General features: G+C 43.3%; 2 protein-coding genes across 3 annotated transcripts in view; one reads left to right on the top strand and one right to left on the bottom strand.

The window, feature by feature from the left end:
• The window catches only part of SLC6A18 (solute carrier family 6 member 18), a 53,874-nt gene extending 46,044 nt beyond the window's left edge, over window positions 1-7,830 (top strand). For both annotated transcript variants that reach the window (XM_019540372.1, XM_019540364.1), the window contains 2 exons: window positions 2,388-2,550; window positions 7,561-7,830. In XM_019540372.1, the coding sequence (XP_019395917.1) occupies window positions 2,388-2,550; window positions 7,561-7,725 (328 nt within the window). In that variant the 3' untranslated portion in view covers window positions 7,726-7,830. The remainder of the gene's footprint in view (window positions 1-2,387; window positions 2,551-7,560) is intronic.
• A 10,343-nt stretch (window positions 7,831-18,173) lies between these two features.
• The window catches only part of TERT (telomerase reverse transcriptase), a 53,401-nt gene continuing 49,979 nt past the window's right edge, over window positions 18,174-21,595 (bottom strand). Inside the window, exon 13 of the mRNA XM_019540348.1 lies at window positions 18,174-18,256. Coding sequence (XP_019395893.1) covers window positions 18,253-18,256 — 4 coding nt within the window. The 3' untranslated portion in view covers window positions 18,174-18,252. The remainder of the gene's footprint in view (window positions 18,257-21,595) is intronic.

The following is a 21,595-nucleotide window of genomic DNA, read 5'->3' as shown; positions in this document are numbered from 1 at the left end:
TGCTTCAATTTGGCTTTTCTGACTGGAGCTTAAAGATGGTATTGGCAAATGGAAATGGATCCCAAAGACAGGAGAAATCCTGTTATAAAATAATCTGAAGCCTGTGATAACTTAAAAGAATGTCTTTTGGTTTTCATAATGCCCTTTCTATCTTTGAAATGCTCATGGAATGAGTATTGCCTATCATGTCTCTCTTCTAGTCTTCTGTTGCACCTAGATGATATCCTTATGTGCTCAGAAACTGACACATTACAAATTATCTGTGATATAATAAGGGTGTTATTCTGAAACTGAACTCAAAAGAAATGTGAGCTATTATAATATGAGGCAACCCACCTCAGGCATGCAATTAGTGAGGAGGGGCTTTCCTTTGGCGAAAAACAAAAACTGAAGCTGTGTAGATGGAGGTAATCAAAGTAGTAAAAGAGCAAAAATATTAGTCACATCATTTAAATTCAGTACTTTGGTAATGAATGCATCTATTTTTCTTCAGGAGTGATATGCCTGATTTCCTTTGCATCAGCTCTGTGCTTTACTCTGAGATCTGGGAGTTACTGGCTCCATGTTTTTGATAGTTATGCAGGTTCCTTGCCTCTACTCATCATTTCTTTCTTTGAAGTAACTGCTGTGGCATATGTCTATGGGATTAAAAGGTATGTTTGAAACAAGTTTGGATTTTTTAAAATTCCTATATCTTTCTGAATATCACATGGAGAAAAACATGGATGTATTTTATTGATCCTTGAAGTACTTATCACCATGATTATGAAAGTGAGTAATTTTTATAGTTTCCTATCTTTTCCATTTGTCAATGGGCATATACAATATTAATTAAAGATGCTTAAGATTTACTGGGGGAAAGACGAGGGGGGCCTACACCTAGACGCAATATGAAGTGCCAAGGCCAAATGGTCTCTTAGTTGAGGAAATCCTTATTGCCATGTGGATAGGGAGTGCCTTTATGCTGTTGTATATTGGGTATTTAAAGCTATAGTGTACAATTCTGCTTGTTAAAAACTTTACAGTCATCACCAGCTACTCTCCTCAGGGCAGCATCCAAATGCTCAGACTGGGTGCATCTACATGTGCAATTAATTCAAATCTTCTACATGAGATGCTACTGAACACTAGCGTGATACTACTGTGCATCTCAAGCCTCTTAGGAAGAGGAAAGGGGAAAAAAAAATCACACTGTCCGGGTTCCCCTCTCAGGCAAATGCACCCTTCTATACTGTTCATGGCTCTTCGTTACAACTGTTAGCTTGTAATTTCCACCCTTTAACATTTGTGTTGTTTTATAGTTTTACTCAATGGCATTGGTCGCTTGTATTAGGTGATCAAATATGCAGCTGGTATACATCAGCTGTATCCTTAGATCTAACCTAAGGCTGTTGTTGTTTAAGTAAATTTAGGATAAATTTGTAAGAAAGTATGAATATGAGTGGACACTTGCAGAGAGACCTCAACAAATTGGAGGATTGGAGCAAAATAAATCTCATGAGGCTTAATAAGGACAAGTGCAAAGTCCTGCACTTAGGACTGAATAATTCCAGCACTGCTACAGCCTGGACTGGCTGGCTGGGCAGCAGCTCTGCAGAAAAGAACCTGGAGGTTACAGTGGAGAATAAGCTGAATATGAGTCAACAGTGTGCCCTTGTTGCCAAGAAGGCTAATGGCATACTGGGCTGCATTGGTAGGAATGTTGCCAGCTGATCAAGGGAGATGATTATTCCCCTCTATTCTGCACCGGTGAGGTCACATCTGGAGTACTGTGTAGTTTTGGACCCCCTCCCTCCCCCCACTACAGAAAGGATGTGGACAAGTTGGAGAGAGTCCAGCACAGGGCAGTGAAAATGGTTTCGGGGGCTGGGGCACATGACATGAGGAAAGACTGAGGGAACTGGGCTTATTTCTTCTAGAGAAGAGGAGCCTGAGAGGGGATTTAAAAGCAGTCTTCAAGTACCTGAATGGGGGTTTGACAAAAGATGGAGCTAGACTGTTCTCAGTGCTGGCAGATGACAACAAGGAGCAACAATCCCAAGCTGCAGCAAGGGAAGTTTAGGTTAGATATTAGTAAAACATTGCAACAGGTTACCTGGAGAGGCTATGGAGTCTCCATCCCTGGAGGCTTTTATGACCAGGCTCGACAGGCCCTTGGCTGAGATGATCTAGCTGGGAATAGCCCTGCTTTGGGCGCGGGTTGGACTAGATGACCTCTTGAGGTCACTTCCAACCCTAATTTTCTATTATCCTATGAGTTCTTAATATGCAGCAGACAAATTTAGAGGCTTGGAAAATTTTTTTTTTTTTTTAAATCAATAAAAAAAGAGAGAGAAATAGCAGCCTTGTGGATATGAAAACAACTGTAAACTTTGTCTGTCTCACAGGTTCAGTGATAATATTAAGTGGATGACAGGACGACAACCAAACTTGTACTGGCAGGTGATGTGGAAGATCATCAGCCCTCTACTCATGCTAACTGTTTTTCTGGCCTTTGTTAGTATTCAAGTACAGAAACAACCAACCTACGGTGCCTGGAACCCAGAATATGTATGTTCGCTAATATTTTCAATCTATTTATTTACAAAGAATCAGTGTTAGAGTCTCCATCTCTTCCTAAGTTTCCAAAATTGTATGCACCCAGCTCTCTCCAATGTAAAGGAGCCTGAAGCTCTAAAGTCCTACCAGGATTGCATGCTTTTGGTTCCAAAAATTAGTGTGTGGGGAAAAATTGTCTCATTATGCTCAAAGGTATGAGTTGCAAGTGCTGCCATATCTTCTCCATTAATAATTTTGAACAGAGCATTTTTCCCATGAGGTTTTATACACGCATTGGATTTCTCAGGACTGAGCTAGTAATGCACAGGTTCACTCGACATACAATTTCTCTGAGACATCCCAAAAGGAGGTGCCTTGACATGTGATAGTAAGAGATTGCTACAATGAGAAGTTAGAATTTTCAAAGGAATTGAAAGGAATTTAAATGCCTCTCTCATGTAATTTCAATGAGATTTGAGTGTCTAAATATCCTTTAGAGTCACAGGTTATAAGGCCAAAAGAGACCATTTGGTCATCTAGTCTGACCTCCTGTACAACACGTGTCACAGAACTTCCCTGAATCTATTCCTGTTTGAACTAAAGCAGGTAAACGTTTAGAAAAATATCCCATCTTGATTTAAAAAATGGCCAGTAGTAGAAACTTCACTACAACCTTTCATAAGTCATTACGGTGATTTATTTTCATTGTTTAAAAATGTGCCTTACTTTGAGTCTGTGTCTTTTTTGATCTATCAGCTCTTGTTATATCTTTGTTAGACTCAAATTTCTGTTCCACATGGGTACTTATAGACTGTGATCAAGTCACTTCTTCCCCTTCAAAATAGAGTGAGTTCCTTAAGTCCCTCCCTGTAAGGAATGTTCTTCATCCACAAATCATTCTTGGGGCGGCATTCTCAACCTACAATTTTTCAATTGTTGCTCTTTCTATTTACAAAGCAAATCATTATGCTTTGCATATCTACTAATAACTGCAGCTTTTCTGTCATACTGTAACCTAGTTACCTTAGAGACTGCTAAATGAAAATAACAATACTATTACCAAAAAAAAGCCCCCAAAACCTAGTACAAAATCCCCAAGTATTTGAGGATATTGTCTCCAAAAAATGTGCCTGTAAAGGTGTCAGGGCAGATTTCTGTGTTTTATTATCTTTTCAGTAGTTATATTCCAAATCTGCTCAATTGTAAGCTAAACTGGATGTTTCTTTTGTGATGTCATCCTAAGACACGGGGGTATACCTTCACTGCAGAGTTACCCAGTCTCTTAGGCAGGTGTTTCTCCCAACCCTCCATCCTACTGTCCATCACACAAGCCTTTCAGCCAAGTTTAATGGCCCATTAAACACAGGATTACTTATTTTTGAGCTGATGACCCACCAGCATTGCAGTGAGGACATAAACAGAATCATTCAAGTGCTGATAATCCTGCAGTGCTTTCCCACAACTCCCCCATGTGCCCAAAAGGACAAACAAGTTCTCCTACAATGCACTAGGTAAGAATCACTGGTTGGCTCAGCTTCCTTGGGCAGAAAAATACTATGGGATATTCCTTCATAAGCTCTAGTGACACAACCAAGTGAGTGAAGCACCAGTCATGACGCTAGAACTTGCGTGTGGCTTATCCACATAGGCCAAATTAATCCAAGTGCTGATCCTCTGAGCCCACTGCAGTGAAGGCACACCCCAGGAGTTAAGCAAGGTTCCTCCCCTTTCACATAGCATCACCATTAAAAATAGATCAGCAGGCAAAAATGCTACTGAAAGCTGATCTTCAGATTATCTTCTCATTTATACCTAACCAACTGATTGGCCTTCACTGGATTTGTGGAGCTGTAACTGCTGGGAGATCAGGTCTAATCTAGGCCCAGGATTTTGTAGCAACTTTAATGATTTGGGATAGGGATCTGGTTTACTTTACCAAAATAGTTAAATTGGCACAGAGCCTAGTGTGAATGCAGCTATTTCAGTATAAAGGTGCCATATACAAGTAAAACTAAATTTATAATACTTAACCGTAATAGTATAAATGGTACAATTTGTGTACAGACAACCCTATAATAAACCACTCCCAGAGGATTTTCACAGCTGCTCAAATGGAGCCCGTAGTCCTGACACGTTATTACAAAAGCAAGCATGTTCTGGTAGCAATATTTTCTTTAGACCTCAAGGAAGCCTTACATCCAGGGGCTCTGTGGTACCTTCTTTGAAATGTTTCTAGTTTCCTGCACATCTAAAGCAGTGGTTCTCACCTTTTTAGACTCAAGGCACCCCTTGTTTGACTTGAGGCCCCTCTCATTTAGCTCGAGGCACTCCTCAAAAAATGCCAGCTCTTACATCTCTCATTTTTTGACTACAGCAAAATAACAGAGCAATTGCTAGCAGAAGGCAGCAATGAAGTCCTCATGAAAAAATTGGGAAAATGTGGCCTCAACTACTTTGTGGTCTGCTGGCTAGGTAACCGGCTCCGTGGTAGGGCCCAGAGAGTATTGATTGATGGAACTAAGTCATCATGGTGAAGGGTGATCCGTTGTATCCCTCAGGGTTCAGTCCTCAGACCAGTGCTTTTCAACATGTTTATCAGTGATTTGGATTCGGGTATTAAAAGTGAACTAACAAAGTTCCCTGATGACACCAAACTATGGGACAGTGTGGTCATGTTCAAAGGCAGGCCAGCAATACAGGCTGACCTGGACAGGCTTGCAAGGTGGGTGGACCTCAACCAGATGGAGCACTTTACATTTCTCTGTATTAAACAACATCTGGGGAGAAATAATCTAACACACTTACAGGCTTGGCAGTGCTATGCTTGCTAGCATCACATTGGAACGAGACCTGGGTGTTGTGATAGACAACAAAATGAATGTGAGCCAGCAATGTGATGCTGTAGCTGGCAGAGCTAATCAAACAATGGCATGCATCTACCAAGGCATCTCGAGCAAGGCTAAGGATGTCATCCTCCCTCTCTGCTCAGCCTTGGTGAGACCATAGCTGGAGTTTTGCATCCAGTTCTGGGTGCCACACTTCAGGAAGGATATTAAGAAGCTTAAGAGATTCCAAAGGGGGGCCATGCACATGATTAGAGGCCTAGAGACCAGGTAACATGAGGAGAGGCTGAAAGACGTGGAACTGTTTAGCCTGGAGAAGAGAAGACTCAGAGGGGACTTGGTAGCAGCCTATAAGTATATCAAGGACATGCATCAGGGCCTGTTCACCAAGGCCCCCCAGGGGAGGACAAGAAATAATGGGCACAAGCTGACTGAGGATCGCTTCAGGCTACACATAAAGAAGTTCTTCCTTACACGTCGAGGGCCGAAGGTTTGGAACAGGCTCCCCTCAGAGGTGGTACACTCATCCACCCTGGTGATCTTCAAAAAGCATGTTGATACCCAGCTTCCTGGGGTCATCTGATCCCAGCAGTCTTTCCTGCCCAAGTGCAAGAAGGCCAGATGCAATGATCAGTAAGGTCCCTTCCAGCCCCTAACAACTATGAAATCAGGGTTTAAATCAGTAGCTGAACATCACACAACAGGGACAAAGCAATTTGTAAGATACCAGTAATATTGTCATAGCCATGTATCCAATCGAAGACAAACCTAGAGATGAGCTACATTTTTGGATGACTGGGATATTTGCCAAAAATTGTAGTTTTAGCAAACCTACTTGTCATTTTCTTTTTGCTAAATTGGTGGCTAGTGTGAATGCCCGGAATCATTGGGTCCTCAGTGTGTCCAAGAGAATCTGTTTGCATATGAACAACTTAGCTCTCTGGTGTAGACAGGCCCTTTGAAAGGAATAGTAAAGAGCTGCATTACCAAGGATTACACGTCCCTGAATTTCTCACTGCACAGACAGCATGACAAATAGAAAATCCTGCCCTCTCATGAAGCTTCTCTCATCCAGCCTGCAAATTCTTGGGGCAGTGTGGGGGCTGCATGCTTGGCCCTGCCTCTGCTCTCATTTGAGGAGCTATTTGCCATGAGGAGTAGGAAGGGGAAGCACTTCACAGGCCCCTGGTACACTTTCATTTAATGTTGCAATGCGATCTAAACCCTAATCCCAACAAATGCACCTTCTACCAGACCACACGTGCATGGCAAGAAGACATGATTTTGGGGTTGGGGATCAGATCCTAATTGTGCCATTATGACTTGCCAATGCCGGGGATTCCCAGGGGGAGCAAAGTCACAGCCAAGTGTCACAGCCCTGCACACGGGGCCAACAGCTGACTGTCAGTCTGGTTTGAGACCTTGGGCGCTCTGTGGACTGGGGGTGACAATCAAATGATTGTCAACCCCAATCTTGAACAGTCCTAACTCTGGTTCACCTGGGGCTGGCAGGACAGTCAGCTGATTGTGAAAACCCTGTTCCTGAAAGCTCTGGACAGGTTGCTGGACACAGAGGATCAGAGGCTCCAGGCAGGGGGACTCTAACAGTTACCCCTACCAGAGAGTTTAAAACCTCCATTTGGGGGCTCTGGCTAGGCTGCTGGGTGTAGGAATAAGAGACTCTCAGTGGGGTCATCTGACAACTCTGGCCCAGCTGCTGAGCACCTGGGGTCAAAGTCTCCAAGCAAGGAAGCCCCTGGGCTCCTCGAATCCCCCATGCCCAGAAGCTTGGCCAGAGCTGCTGGAAACTAGGTTTAAAATCCCTGGTGGAAGAAGCCCTTTGACTTCCCCCATCCCACCCAAACTCAGACCAGGCTGACAGTCAGTTAATCGTTGGCCATAGCCACATGTTCAATATCAGGAGTTGTATAAACCAGCCATAAAAATGTTCTACGTTACACATGGAACATTTTTACAGCTCATTTAAATTTTATAGTGTCTTGTGTTTTTAATATTTGTTTGCAATAAAGTTTATATGTGAAAACCTACTGGGTACTAGTTTCAATGAGTGGGTGTAGTTAGTGTCATTGGAACTCATAGGTCTAGTAGACAGAAGATGTAAAGAGCCTGTAATGTAAAGCTATAGATGACATCTCACTTATTGTTTCTAACTTCACAGAAAGATTTCCCTGCAAAGGAGGAGAAGCTCTACCCAGGCTGGGTGGTGGCCATTTGTGCGCTGTTGGCAGCCCTTCCTTCCATATGCATCCCTGCAGTAGCACTCTATCATCTGATTAAAAGAGTGGTAGGAAGGCAAAAAAGCAGCATGGACTCAAGCCTATGAAAACATTCACATGGCACCTCAGGAAACTAACAGTGCTTTTTTTATAATGTTTGAAAATGATTGTGCACTCATTTTAACTGAAATAAATAGGCTAAAGTCATTGAATGATATTTTCATCAGTATTTCTCTTTAAATCACTGACTGTATCATGTGTTTGGAAAATTTTCTCTTTCCTCAAATTTGAGTAAATTACTTTACGCCAGTGCCCCCAGGCACAGTACTGATACAAGTTGGAGACTCCCTTCTGTGTTGGGATGGAGGCATCTATCTGTTGGCCTGACCTGTTACCTTGGGAGATCTGCTGCTTGCTCAGAACCCAGATCATACCGGAGGGATTACCAAGACTCATCTGGCCCTCTGACTACTATCCCATGCTGTTTATTCATGTGGGCACCCATGATATTGCCAGGGAAGACCCTGAGCGGATCAAAAGTGACTACAGGGCTCTGGGTGCAAGGGTGAAGGGGATGGGGGCTCAGATAGTGTTCTTTTTGATTTTTCCAGTCAAGGCAAAAGGCCCAGGCAGTAGTAGGCACATCCTGCAGATCAATGCATGGCTGTGTAGATGATGTCACCAGCAGGGCTTTGACTTCTTTGACCACAGGATATTGTTCCGAGAAGAAGGATTGCTGGGAAGAGATGGAATCCACCTCACAAAGAGAGGGAAAAGTGTCTTTGCAGACAGGCTCGCTAACCTAGTGAGGACTTTAAACTAGGTTCGTTGGAGGGTGGAAACAAAAGCTCTGAGGTCAGTGGGGAAGTGGGTGACCTTGCCAGTAACAAGAGAAGTGGGACAAGTGTGGGTCCCTTCCTGACTAGGGGAGGCAACCTAGTAACAGAAGATGAAGAAAAGGCTGAAATACTTGACGTCTTTTTCACCTCAGTCTTAACGAGCAAGGTCAGCTCCCAGACTAGTGCACCTGGCATCCCAGTCTGGGGAGGAGATGAGCAGCCAGCAGTGGCGAAAGGACAGGTTAGGGACTATATAGAAAAGCTGGACATATACAAATCCCTGGGGCTGAATGGGATGGAGCCAAAGATGCTGATGGAGTTGGCCAATGTGACAGCAGAGCCACTGGCCATCATTGAAAAATCATGGTGATCTGGAGAGGTCCTGGATGATTGGAAAAGGGTAAATATTTAAGACAGGGGAAAAAAGGAGGATCTAGGGAACTACAGACTACAGGCCAGCCTCACCTCAGTCCCTGGAAAAATCATGAAGCAGATCCTCAAGAAGTCCATTTCTAAGTACTTGGAGAATAGGGTGATTAGGAAGTCAGCATGGATTCATCAAGGGCAAGTCATGCCTGACCAACCTGATTGCCTTCCATGATGAGATGACTGGCTCTGTGGATGTGGGGAAACCAGTGGATGTGGTATATCTTGATTTTAGCAAGGCTTTTAATATGGTCTCCCACAATATTCTCTCAAGCAAGCTAAGGAAGTATGGGCTGGATAAATGGACTGTAAGGTGGATAGAAAACTGGCTGGATCATCAGGCTCAGAGGGTAGTAATCAATAGCTCAATGTCTAGTTGGCAGCCAGTATCAAGTGGAGTGCCTCCGGGGTTTGTTCAATATCTTCATCAATGACCTGGAAGATGGCATGGAGTATACCCTCAGCAAGTTTGCAGGTGACATGAGGCAGGGGAAGTAGTAGATACCCTGGAGGGTACGGCTAGGATTCAGAGACCTCAACAATTTGGAGAATTGGACCAAAATAAATCTCATGAGGTTCAACAAGGATAAGTGCAAAGCCCTGCACTTAGGATGGAACAAATCCCATGCACCAATACAGGCTAGGGGCTAACTGGCTGGGCAACCACTCCAGAAAAGGACCTGAGGGTTACAGTGGACAAGAAAATGAATATAAACCAACAGTGTGCCTTTATTGCCAAGAAGGTTAATGGCATACTGGGCTGCACTGGTAGGGGTGTTGCCAGCAGATCAAGGGAAATGATTATTCCCCTCTATTCAGCACTGGTGAGGCTACATCTGGAGTCCTGTGTCAAGTTTTAGGCCCCCCACTATGGAAAGGATGTGGACCAATTGGAGAGAGTCCAGCGGAGGACAATGAAAATGGTTAGGGAGCTGGGGTGTATGCTTTATGAGGAGAGGCTGAGGGAACTGGGATTATTTAGTCTAGAGAAGAGAAGATTGAGGGAGGATTTAATAGCAGCCTTCAAGTTCCTGAAGCGTGGTTTGAAAGAGAATGGAGCAGGACTGTTCTCAGCGATGGCAGATGACAAGGAACAACAGTCTCAAGTTGCAGTAAAGGAAGTTTAGGTTAAATATCAGGAAAAACGTTCTCACTAGGAGGGCAGTAAAAACCCTGGAACAGGTTACCCATAGAGGTTATGGAATCTCCATCCTTAGAGGTTTTTAAGACCCAGCTAGACAAAGCCTTGGCTGAGATGATACATTTGGAGATGGTCCTGCTTGGAGCAGGAGGTTGGACTTAATAACCTCCTGAGGTCCCTTCCAACCGTATTTTTCTATGATTCTAAGATTTCTTAGAGTGCCATTAGCACTGTATGTGCAGCATATTATTATTTTAGTGCCAGCCCCCTACCTTTAATTTGATATTTTCAGAGGAGCAGCATAGTACAAACATTTCAAGCATTTCTCTTTTCATTTTCAAAGAACCTTATAGCTCTGGGACCCAAATACTCATCTCCCCTACAATCTTTGCTATTCCCTTAGCCCCTTCTGCCCACAGCCAATCTTCAACTTTCTTCTCAGCCATTCTTATGCTTGACATGACCGCTGATCAAAAGATGCCAAGACAATTCTCACCTTTCTCTTCAAAACCTCTGTATCCTTAAAGACCGTCAGCAATAACTGTTATTGCCTCATTTGCATACTGAGCACGTAAGCTTCTTGGAGACGAGAGTTTGTTTTGTCTTTAGTATGTTTTGCAAAATAGTCTATACACTTCTGCTTTAAGAATAATTTTTTATTTTTCCCTAGGAGTTCCTTCCAAGAAGCAAAATAAAATTAGTGATTAAAAGAAAAACTGTGCTTTAATTATACCTGATCCTGGGCTAATTTATTCTTATGTTATCATGCAGTTTTAGCACATTCAACCCATCCATTCAGCCTTACAGATCTTAAGAAAACTTTGGAACTCTGGAACCTTGAAAGGAAATAGGTAACAAAAATGTTTCTAACTAGATACCATTAAGTTATGGTGGAAGTAGCCCACAGCCTAGGTCTCAAATAAATATCTGTTCAGATATCTGCCACTTAAGAAAAACAAACACATATTGATAAACATACGTTGTTGGTGACATAATGATTGATTCTAAGTACCCTAGACTTAATGTAAAGTATTGCTACAGTGTATAAATATATAATGTCTTATGATGACAAATGAATTCTAACTAGGGCTGTCAATTAATCACTGTTAACACGTGTGATGAACATGTTAATTTGTTTTTGCATTAATTTTTGTAACGCGTGTTAATCGCTGCTAGTGTTGGAAAAGCAGTCCCTCCCCGCTCACTGCTGCTGGGACACACACACACACACACACACACACACACACACACACACACACACACACATTCAGCAGCTGGATTCAGGTAAGTATATGGGGGGCCAGGGGTTGGGGGGCCAGGTCTTAGAGACCATCTAGGGTTTGTGTACATCCAAAATATTTATAATAAATTGGGATTCTATTATTATTTAACTGCATGATTAAAATTCTGATTAATGGCAACAATTTTTTTTAATCTTGTGATTTTTTTAATCATTCGACAGTCCTAGTTCTAACCATTTTCTTTTCATATTTAAATACATTTGTGTAGCTTTTATTTTTTTTCATTCTTGAATAGAATGCCATAGAGTGTTGTTTTAGTAAGTCCATCTGTTTGTGTGTGGGGGAGGGGGAAAGAGACAAAGACTGAAACCAATAGCTTAGATTCATATATATTTTAAGATCAGGATCTATTATGTCAATTTAGCCTGATCTCCCAGTTAGAACATAAAACGCCATCCAGTATTTTTTGCATTAAATCCACAATTGCTGTTTGAGATATGGCATATATTTCAGAAAGAAATCGTTTTCTTCTAAAAACTTGTAAGTGATGAAGAAAAATTCATCCCATCCTCAGGTAGGTTACTGAGATAGGTAGGTAATATTAACCTCAGTATTAAAAAAATGAATCTTATTTCTACTCTAGCTAGTTTCAGGTTCCAACCACTGGGACTCATTGTGCCATTTTTCTACTAGTTTTAAGAGCCATCTACTCTCAGAAACTCTCTCTCTTCTAAGTACTTATATATATAGTAATCAAATTACTTCTTAATTTCATAATCTTTTTGCTCAGCTAGACAGACTGAGCTCTTTCAGCACAATTCTCTCTCACTGTAACCATGTTTTTCAAACCTATAATATCCCAGTACAGATCAGATCAATGCGATATACAGAGGTAAAATTCACCACTCTGTTCCTGTTTGCTGCTTCTTGGTCACAACCATAACACATTAGCTGTTTATGACCCAGCATCTCCCAAAGCATTTACATTGAGTTGCCTGCCCTCTATGATTGCTAAATCCTTTTCAGAGATGCCGCTTTCCAGGATACAGACCTTCAGTCTGTAGGTACGGCATGGATTCGTTGGGCTATATCCACAGGATACTTAAACACTGATAGTCAGCATCACACCACCTCACTTGCAGGCAGCTGGCCCCTGGGGAAGAAGCCTTGGCCCTGAGTGAGGCACCTGGACTTCCTATATAACACATGGGTAGAGTTGGGTGCCTCACACTGGGATTCACAATCATCAGCATACAGAACAGCCATCAGAAGCACTGAAGACAAAAGTTGTGGCCTATCTTGGGCCCGTCTATTCCGCTCTTGACAGCTTACTCAGGAAACCAACTTTGCCCATCTACATTTCTTCATTACCATTTATCAAAAAAATCACAATTATCTGATAAGTCCAGCTTTCCATAACAAGATACAGACTGCCATTATAGTACACAGCTTCTGTAATGTATGCACCATGCTTAATGGAGACAGACTATTCTCTGTGGCTGTATGGGGCAGGACTATGAGCAATGGCTTCAGGCAGCAACAGAGGAAACTTAGGTTGGAAATTAGGAGGAATTTTCTGACTATGAGGGTGGTCAAGCACTGAAACAGGCTATCTAGAAAAGCTGTGGGATCTCCATCCCTGGGAATTTTCAGAGACAGGTTAGGCAGTCACTTGGCTAGGATGGTTTAGTCAGAGATGATCCTGCCTTGAACAGGGTGCTAGATTTGAGCCCAACTTTCCTATGACTCCATGAGCTTGCATCCTCTGTGATTATTGTACCCTATGCCAGTTCTTAGTTTTTTTCCTATGATTTTCATCAGGACTGAGGTTGGACTAACTGGCCTAGAGCTACCTGTGTCACCCCATTTACCCTTTTAAAAATATTTGCTTCCTCTTCCCCAGTACTTCTGGAATTTCCCTATTGTATCATTAATGATGAATCCTTAGCCAATTCTTCCAATATTCCTGGGTGCAGGTTATCTAACCCTGCTGAATGTTTAACCATCATAGCTAATGTTTAATATCCTTCTGAATCCCTGATGGTAGAGAAAATATCTCATTTTAGTGATAATGAGATCCTTTCTATGCCATCAGTGACTCAGAAGTTTACACCACCACAGAAATTATGCTACCCTTTTAGAGCATCAGTCCTGTACCAATGCCAGGATTTCGTTAATTTCAGATATATTTTCTTCCCATTGTCCTTAACCCTACTGGTCATCTCATTGGTATTATCCACCTTTCTCTCTCAATCAGCATGGTTCCAAATTGCCTGTTGGTATGTATTACTATTACATTTTCATTATTTTTATTACTGCTTTTTGTTCCCCCTCTTAACTGGGAAGTTGTTTAAACTGAAGTATTACTCACTTTTATGCTCAAGTGTGATTCACTTTTATGCTTAAAACTTACCCTGTAATAAGCAAGGACTAAGGAATGACTAAATACATGTAATCCCTATTATCTGGAAGGAGCAAATATGCCAATGGCCATCAGGAAAGGAGGACTTGGGATATCATGAGGGAGAATTAAGTTTGTGGCTGAGGCTGGTGTGAAGTTTAAACTTCTGATGATAATCGTGGAAGGAAGAGTTAAGTATGGGTACACAAGGGGCATGGATACCCCAACAAGATACTGCAAGAGAAGGATAAGGATTTGCAATGTCAGCTAGTGTTCAGTAAGTGCCCATATCCCCAGTAGCAAGCACAAGGCAGTGTAGCTTAACCCTCTTTAAATGATCCCTTGCTCCTGAAACTAAGCTAATGCAGGCTAGCTTGCTTTCACCAAGAAAGAGCATGCAGGTTGGGCAATGGTTAGCATCACAATAAGTAATTTGCCATCACAATTTAAAGCTTACATCTTGCCCCCCCGCCGTGCTGTGGGTAACACATCTGTCTCCCAGAGCACCCAAGCTGCATGTGCTCAACTTTGGTGCCAGTCCCTGGCCTCACTGCAGTAAGAGTAATGCAGGGATGTAAAAGAAGCAATGAGAGCTGTGGAGGGGATGGGCATACCACCCAGATCCCTTATGCTGCCCCACAGCAAATTCAATCTCTTGGCAGGCTGGATCCAGCCTGTGGAACATGGATCCCCAATCCTGAGTTTAGGCAGTTCCTTTGGAGCTGATGTTGCATGGTAAAGTATGATTTCCTTTCATCCCAATATATCTGGTTTGTGCGCTTCAGTCCACACACCTCTGTGACGAGAAAGCATTCCAGGTCAGGCTTAGCTCCACATTACAAATTCTGGGTAGTGAATTTTTATTTTCTTGAAGGAAGTGGAGGCTGTGAGTAGGACACATGGACAACCAGAAGGTTCTGCTGGGGAACACCCCAGCATCACAGTTGTCAGCTCTGTCTTGACCATTTGTCTCAATGCACATCCCCTTCCCTCTCAAATCCCCTGTAGGCAACTACAACTTCCATGGCAGCATAGCAGTTTTCAAGATGATTTCACTAAGCAAGGGGATTTTAGAGCATATATAAAATTAACAGATGATCATGTATGCATGTGTTCATAGAGACCTATATCTATAGGGAGCCCCCAATCAAACACTCAAGCAACACGCAATCAACAATCAAGCATCAAGCACTGGAATATCTTGCACCTTTCTGACAGTTTCCACATCTGTGGATTTCAGAGCAGTTTATTAAAAAAAATCATCTTGCTCTGGTGGGGGCTGTATCTAAAAGATGCCTTTAGCCAAATGGGCCCAATGTGCATTAACCCTTCTCCTTCCTCTAGTGCAACTTAGCAGGATTACATTTTTTTTTCACCTGATAAACCCAAAGTTTACTGCTTTGATTGAAGTTACCCTCCCAGCATCATGCCAGTCCTTAAAAACAGAGCTGTTTAGTGTATGTTTTCTGATGAACACCACCATTTTCAGTCCTGATATAGCACGTATGGCTTCCACCCACTTCCACTACATAGAAAACTGGAAAGATACAAGTCACCTCATCTTCAAAATTCCTTACCTGGAGCATTTCATCTACCCTCTCTTTTTATTCCATGCTCTTTTGGGGGCCAAAGCAGAGAAAAAGAAAAAAGAGGGGCAGGTGATGCTGAGGCAGGGAGAGATCTGAGCTGAACACTAATAAAACCATGGAAAATGGAATTTGAAAGGGTAGCCCCTTGCAAACATTGCTCAGGCCCTCCCAGCATGTCAAAAGAACTGAAGCACTAATAGGAAAACCTTACCTTTGTTCTGATGTGGTGCCTGGCTCAGAAATAGACTGATTGTCACCAGGTTTGCATACCTTTGAGGTGTAGCCTGGCACTCAGCATCATATAAATACAGGATGCCACATGGGCAAAAAGGGAAAGGTGTGATCTGCTCTATTTTCCTGGATGCTTCTCCAATTACAAGGGTCAAACTGCTCATGATGGGAAAATAGCACCTGGGGAAGGCAGGGTCTCATGGACATACTATCCAGGATGGTTTTATGATGTTCAAAGCTGAACTGGTGTCAGGACTGTTTTTTCGTAATTCACACTGCACTGTTGGTCATTCACACCTCATGGCTGGAAGAGGTCTATGAAGGGATCATTTATGGGAGAAGCAAATACTAACATGAAAGTGGGAGCTGTACAGGTCAAAAGAGGCCAGGTATGGAACAATGGTTGCTAACTGCTTTGAAGTTGAGCTTCTCAAATCCAGAATTGGTCTCCATCCTCCTTTTCTTCCTTGGAAATGAAAGTAAGGGCACGTAGAACCCTGTCCCTCCCAGATGGATGGGGACATGTTCCACTCTGCCCAGTGACAACATAAATGATACTGACTGTTAAAGAATAAACGCCTCTTCTACGAATAGTCCCTGGAAAGACACAGGAGGAAGGATTTGGGAGGAAAGTATAGCAACCACTCTTGAAAATACTGAGACCTATCAGTCAGTATTAATTCTGGTCTGAGTTGACAGGAAGGTGGCAGTCAGGAGACAAATTTAGGACAGTAAGCCCCAAAGCACTATGAACCACTTCCAGATCCTTATGTGACTGAGAGGTCTCATAGACTGAACCATCAGGACCATCATTATTATAGGGTGTAGTACATTCTCAATTCAACACAGATAAATCTGGTGATAGGAGAATGCCCTGTGCAAGGAAATCAGAGATGAGAAAGTTTCCATTTAGACCTGTTCATTGAGTAACCCCTTGATGTTAATTTGGAGCAGTGGGCCAAGTCCCACTTGACAAAGTGCTGGTGCACCAACAAGAAGCTGAGCTGGGAGAGTGGTGATGCTGGCATAAACTTTGTGCCAAGATCAGATGATCATCTGAGGGGCCTGTCAAACAGGAACATGCCATGTTTGATCTTGCACTTTCTTATCCTGGGCTTGAAGGACTGACAAATGTCACACATATCAGGTGTGTAGGACACAAAAGCAATAAGGATACCTCACGTGAGGGCTGAAGATGTGAAACAGACTTTTACAAAGGATGACACCTTTGGAAATCCAGTGACTTGGGTGAAAGTATTGTGATAACAGCCGGATGACTTCAACAAAGTCCAAAGGTGGTTGAGTGAAACTGTTCTGCCTAGAGGTTCTGAGCTACAAAATGGCAGTGTTACTATGCATAGCTACAAAAGAAAATGGGGGAAGAGTAGATGTGGAAACCCCCAAAAAGGACTTTGAAGGGAACAACCCCTCCCCCAAGTTGTGGCAAAAAAAGGAAAAAGCAGGAGGTAGTGGGGAGGACTAGATTGGAAAGCCAAGGTAAGAGGAGGTTAGGCAAATGAGGGCCACAAGAGCTAGCTGATAAAGATAATGCTTGACTCAGTGAGGAACTTGAGAAAAAACTGGATTGAAGGCATTTGCTCTGCTCTTTATCCTCTAGTAAGAATGAAGGGAAATTATTACAGCACAGAATGGGTACTGCTAATATAGTGATTCTAAACCAGGATGCTGTAACATCCCAGGGTGTCTTGAGATCCTTTCCAAGGGTGCTGTAGGATGCCATGCATGTTAGCATGGGTAGATGTGCAACCATGATTCACAATAAACTCAGAGATTTCAAATTAGAATCCAGTGTTAAAAACATTCTGACCTCGTGTGGTCTTTTCTGAGTTTCCTACAACAGAAGAACTACTCTATTACTTCTCAAAAAGAGTGAAAAATTAGAGCAGTCGTTTTTCTGAGGGATGCCTCACTGAGCCTAATGAGGGGTACCCCTGAGTCTTAAAAAGTCTGAGAACCACTATCCTAAGTTAAAAATATCACAGGAACTAAGCAGCATGTGGATGCGAAGAATCGCTGTTTAAGTCTATGGAATGCTTCAGCAACTTCTGTAGGTTCTGAGCACCATCAGGCCACTGGCTTACACACCAAAACACACATGTGGACTCGGTTTAAAAAATTTTGGCCTATATTTGTGTTAACTCTGATACCACTTATGTACTAACCACCCTATCGGTTAGCCGCACTACAGCTACTTAAAGGCACAGGTAGTCTTATACTTATTATAGGACAGACTCTTAATGCATGTAGCAAATTATTGTGAAATTAGATACGGAGACAAACATCCATTATTTCTGTAACTGCCTAACAATTTAATTATTATTACTACTGCAATCTACAATGCAGAGAGAAAGAACAGTTATGCAGAAAGATGGACTGCAGCAAATGAGAACTACAGATGACAGGCCTACAACTGAGTAAAGCAAGTAAAAGTGGGTAGGAGCACATAAAACAGATGTCATGGAAATGTAATATGGTCTTTAGTTTGTTTTGTTAAAGTACTACAAGCTAAGAAGCAACTAAGGAAAATTTCTAAGAAAGGTTGTTGTGGACACATCTTTTGCTAAGGAGCAAAACAAGAACGGTTATTTCTAGCACACAACTTATTTTAATCCTATAAGGATTATGGAAAAAACATATTAAGCCAACTAATCCAAAATGTCCTTGAAGTCTTTGCAGAGGGATGGCTTGGTCACTGCCTTCAGGAGCTGCATAGTAGTCTTTGCGATCTTCCTGAATAGCTTCAATTCACCTACAAAAACAATAAATCACTGCTGAAAGATATTAACCATGACAAAATTTTGCCAAGACACTGATTTAATGGAATAAAAATTATAGCTGATTTTCAGGATACAAACAACACTGCTGTGGAACTGAAAAATTACCAGCAACTTCTATTAAGTTTGTCAAAGTATAGCAAGACATGCCATTCTCATTCTTTCCTAAAGCAGACAGACGATGATCGACAATTAAAGAAATGCAAAAATGCCTCAATTAAAAATATTACTGAACTAATGAAAGTTAGAAAACTAAAACTTTTCCTTCTACACTCTTGTGAAACCTACCTATCCAGCACCCAAGAATTTCAGGATTCTGAAATCAGTGCGAGTCTAAATAAGCACTCAATAAGAAGGTATGTCAGGGAAAACAGTGGAGATATGCCTGTGAAAGATACCACTTTAAAACGTGCTTAGGTATCTCTCCTTTTGCTGATCCATTCACTCATACTTTTTACATTTTGTTCCTAAACCTGATTTCTGGCAGACAAAATGTCTGGATTTTGTGATACTAATAAAGACACTCCTAGAGCAAGTACGAATGGCTTGAGCCACTGAATTAGGCCTGAAAAGCATCTCCTTTGCTCAAGCAGGGGCAGCCGCCTCACCGTTTTTGTTGCCTTCCGCTGGACTCTCTTCAATTCATCCACATCCTCTCTGGAGTGGATTTCCAAAACTGAACACAGTACTCTAGATGTGGCCTCATCAGTATTGAATAAAGGGGAATAATTACTTCCCTTGATCTACTGGCACCACACCTACCAATGCAGCCCAGTATGCTGTTAGCCTTCTTGGCGACAAGGCCACACTGCTGGATCATATTCAGCTTATTGTCCAATGTAACCCCAAGGTCCTTTTCTGCAGAGTGGCTGCCCAGTCAGTCAGCCCCCAGCCTGTACTGGTGCATGGGATTCTTCCATCCTAAGTGCAGGACTTTGTACCTGTCCTTGTTGAACTTCATATCTTTTGACTCAATCCTCCGATTTATCGAGGTCTCTCGGAATCCTAACCCTACCCTTCAGCCCATCTATTACTCCTCTCAGCTTGGTGTCATCTGCCAAATTGCTGAGTGTGCACACTATGCCCTCTTCCAGGTCAGTGATGAAGATATTGAACAAACCCAGCCCCATGACTGACCCCTGGAGAATTTCACTTGATGCTGGATGCCAACTAGACATCAAGCTATAGTTTACTACCCTCTGAGCCCAATGCTTCAGCCAGTTTTCTATCCACCTTACAGTCCATTCATCCAGTCCATACTTCCTTAGCTTGCCTGTGAGATTCTTGTGGGAGACCATAACAAAAACCTTGTTAAAATCAAGGTACATCACATCCACAGAGTCAGTCATCTTGTCGTAGAAGGCAATCAGGTTGGTCAGGCATGCCTTGCCCCTTGTGAATCCATGCTGACTGTTCCTAATCTCCTTTCTCTCCTCCAAGTGCTTAGAAATGGATTCCTTCAGGGTTTGCTCCATGATTTTTCCAGGGACTGAACTGAGGCTGACTGGTCTGTTGTTCTATGGATCCTTCTTCTTCCCTTTCTTAAATATGGGCACTATGTTTCCCCTTTCCCAATCATCCAGGACCTCTGATCACCATGAGTTTTCAAAGATGATGGCCAATGGCTCTGCTATCACATCAGCCAACTCCCTCAGCACCCTCGGGTGCATCCCATCTGGCCCCATGGATTTGTACACATCCACCCTGCCTTCTGTTCTTAACCTGTTCTTTCAGCACTGAGGGCTGCTCACCTCCTCCCCAAACTGTGCTGCCCAGTGCAATAGTTTGGAAGCTGATCTTGCCTGTGAAGACTGAAGTAAAAGGCACTGAGCACCTCAGCCTTTTCTGCATCCTCTGTCACAAGGCTGCCTCCCCCATTCAGTAAGGACCCACACTTTCCCCAAGCTTCCTCTTGCTACCGACATACTTGTAAAAACCCTTCTTGTTACCCTTCACATCCCTTGCTTGCTGCAACTCCAGTAGTGCTTTGGCCTTCCTGACTTCATCCCTGCATGCCTGAGCAATGCTTTTATATTCTTCCCAAGTTATTTGTCCAAGTTTCCATTCCTTATAAGCTTCATTTTTGTGATTTAGTTTACTGAAGAGTTCCCTGCTAAGCCAAGCTGGTCTTCTGCCATTTTTGCTAGTCTTCCTGCACATAGGGATGGCTTGTTCCTGCACTCTCAGTGAGGATTCTTTAAAGTACAGCCAGCTCTCCTGGACTCCTCCCCCCTCAGTCTGGCTTCCCAGGGGATCCTGCCCATGAGTTCCCTGAATGAGTCAAAGTCTGCTTTTCTGGAGTCTAGCGTCTACAGAAAAGGTCTGCAATACAGTCAGCAGTTTTGAAAAGCAGATGAACCATGAAAAAGTCAAAAGGGTTAAAAACCATAAACAATACTGTATTTACTCTTTAAGAGGAGGCTAGATGTACACCTTACTGGGGTCGCTTGACCCCAGTACTCTTTCCTGCCATGGCAGGGGGTCGGACCTGATGATCTACTCAGGTCTCTTCTGAGCCTAGAAACCATGAAACTACTCGAATCCAAGATGAGGTTTCTCCCAGTCAGCACGGGCTGGGGCTCATCTTGGATTTGAGTAGGGCCCCAGGGGCAGGCAGTTGCTCGGCTGGCTCTGGTTTTGGCCCCAGGCTCAGGACTGAAGCCAGAGCTGAGCCGCCACCTGTCCCCAGCCAGAATGGCTTGGTTGGTAGGGAAGGGAGCACAGAAATGGGCAGAGCATGGGGGGACTGCAGGGTGGGGGGGAACCTATTGCCTGTCCTCTTACCTCTTGAACCTTGTACCCTACGAGTGCCCACCCTCACCCCATCCACTGATCCCTCCCCATCCAGGTGCCCCCTCTCCCCTTACTTTCTGCTCCAGCTCTGATCCCTCCAACCCCGACCTGGCCTGGCTGGAACCTGCCCCTGCTTCTCACTGGTCAGGTTGGGCTGTTGGGTGGGGATGTGGCTGCCCTTGACTGCCCCAGAGGGGTAGAGCTGCAGCAGAAGGTAAGAAGGTGGATGGTCAGCACAGAGGGGCATGAAGGAACAGAGGGAACAGGCATGGGGGCAAGGGATGGGGGGGAAGGCTGTAGTGGAGAGTAGGGCATAGGGGACAGGCACAAGCATGAAGAGGCAGGTAGCACGAGGGTATGCACGCAGGGGGGACAGGCACAGGCATGGGGAGAAAAGGGGCAGGGGAGCAACAGGCAGGGGTCTGGCCCTTCACGCCCCTACTGCTTTCCCTGTCACAGCAGTGGGGGGCTGAATTTAAGACAACCTTCCACTATTTATAATTTTCCATGTATAGAATCTA

Source organism: Crocodylus porosus, unplaced genomic scaffold (genome assembly GCF_001723895.1).
Source record: "Crocodylus porosus isolate Cpor-Errol unplaced genomic scaffold, CroPor_comp1, whole genome shotgun sequence".
NCBI lineage: Eukaryota > Metazoa > Chordata > Crocodylia > Crocodylidae > Crocodylus > Crocodylus porosus.
The sequence above is the reverse complement of the archived record's forward strand: the minus strand, read 5'-3'. Positions and strand labels throughout refer to the sequence as shown.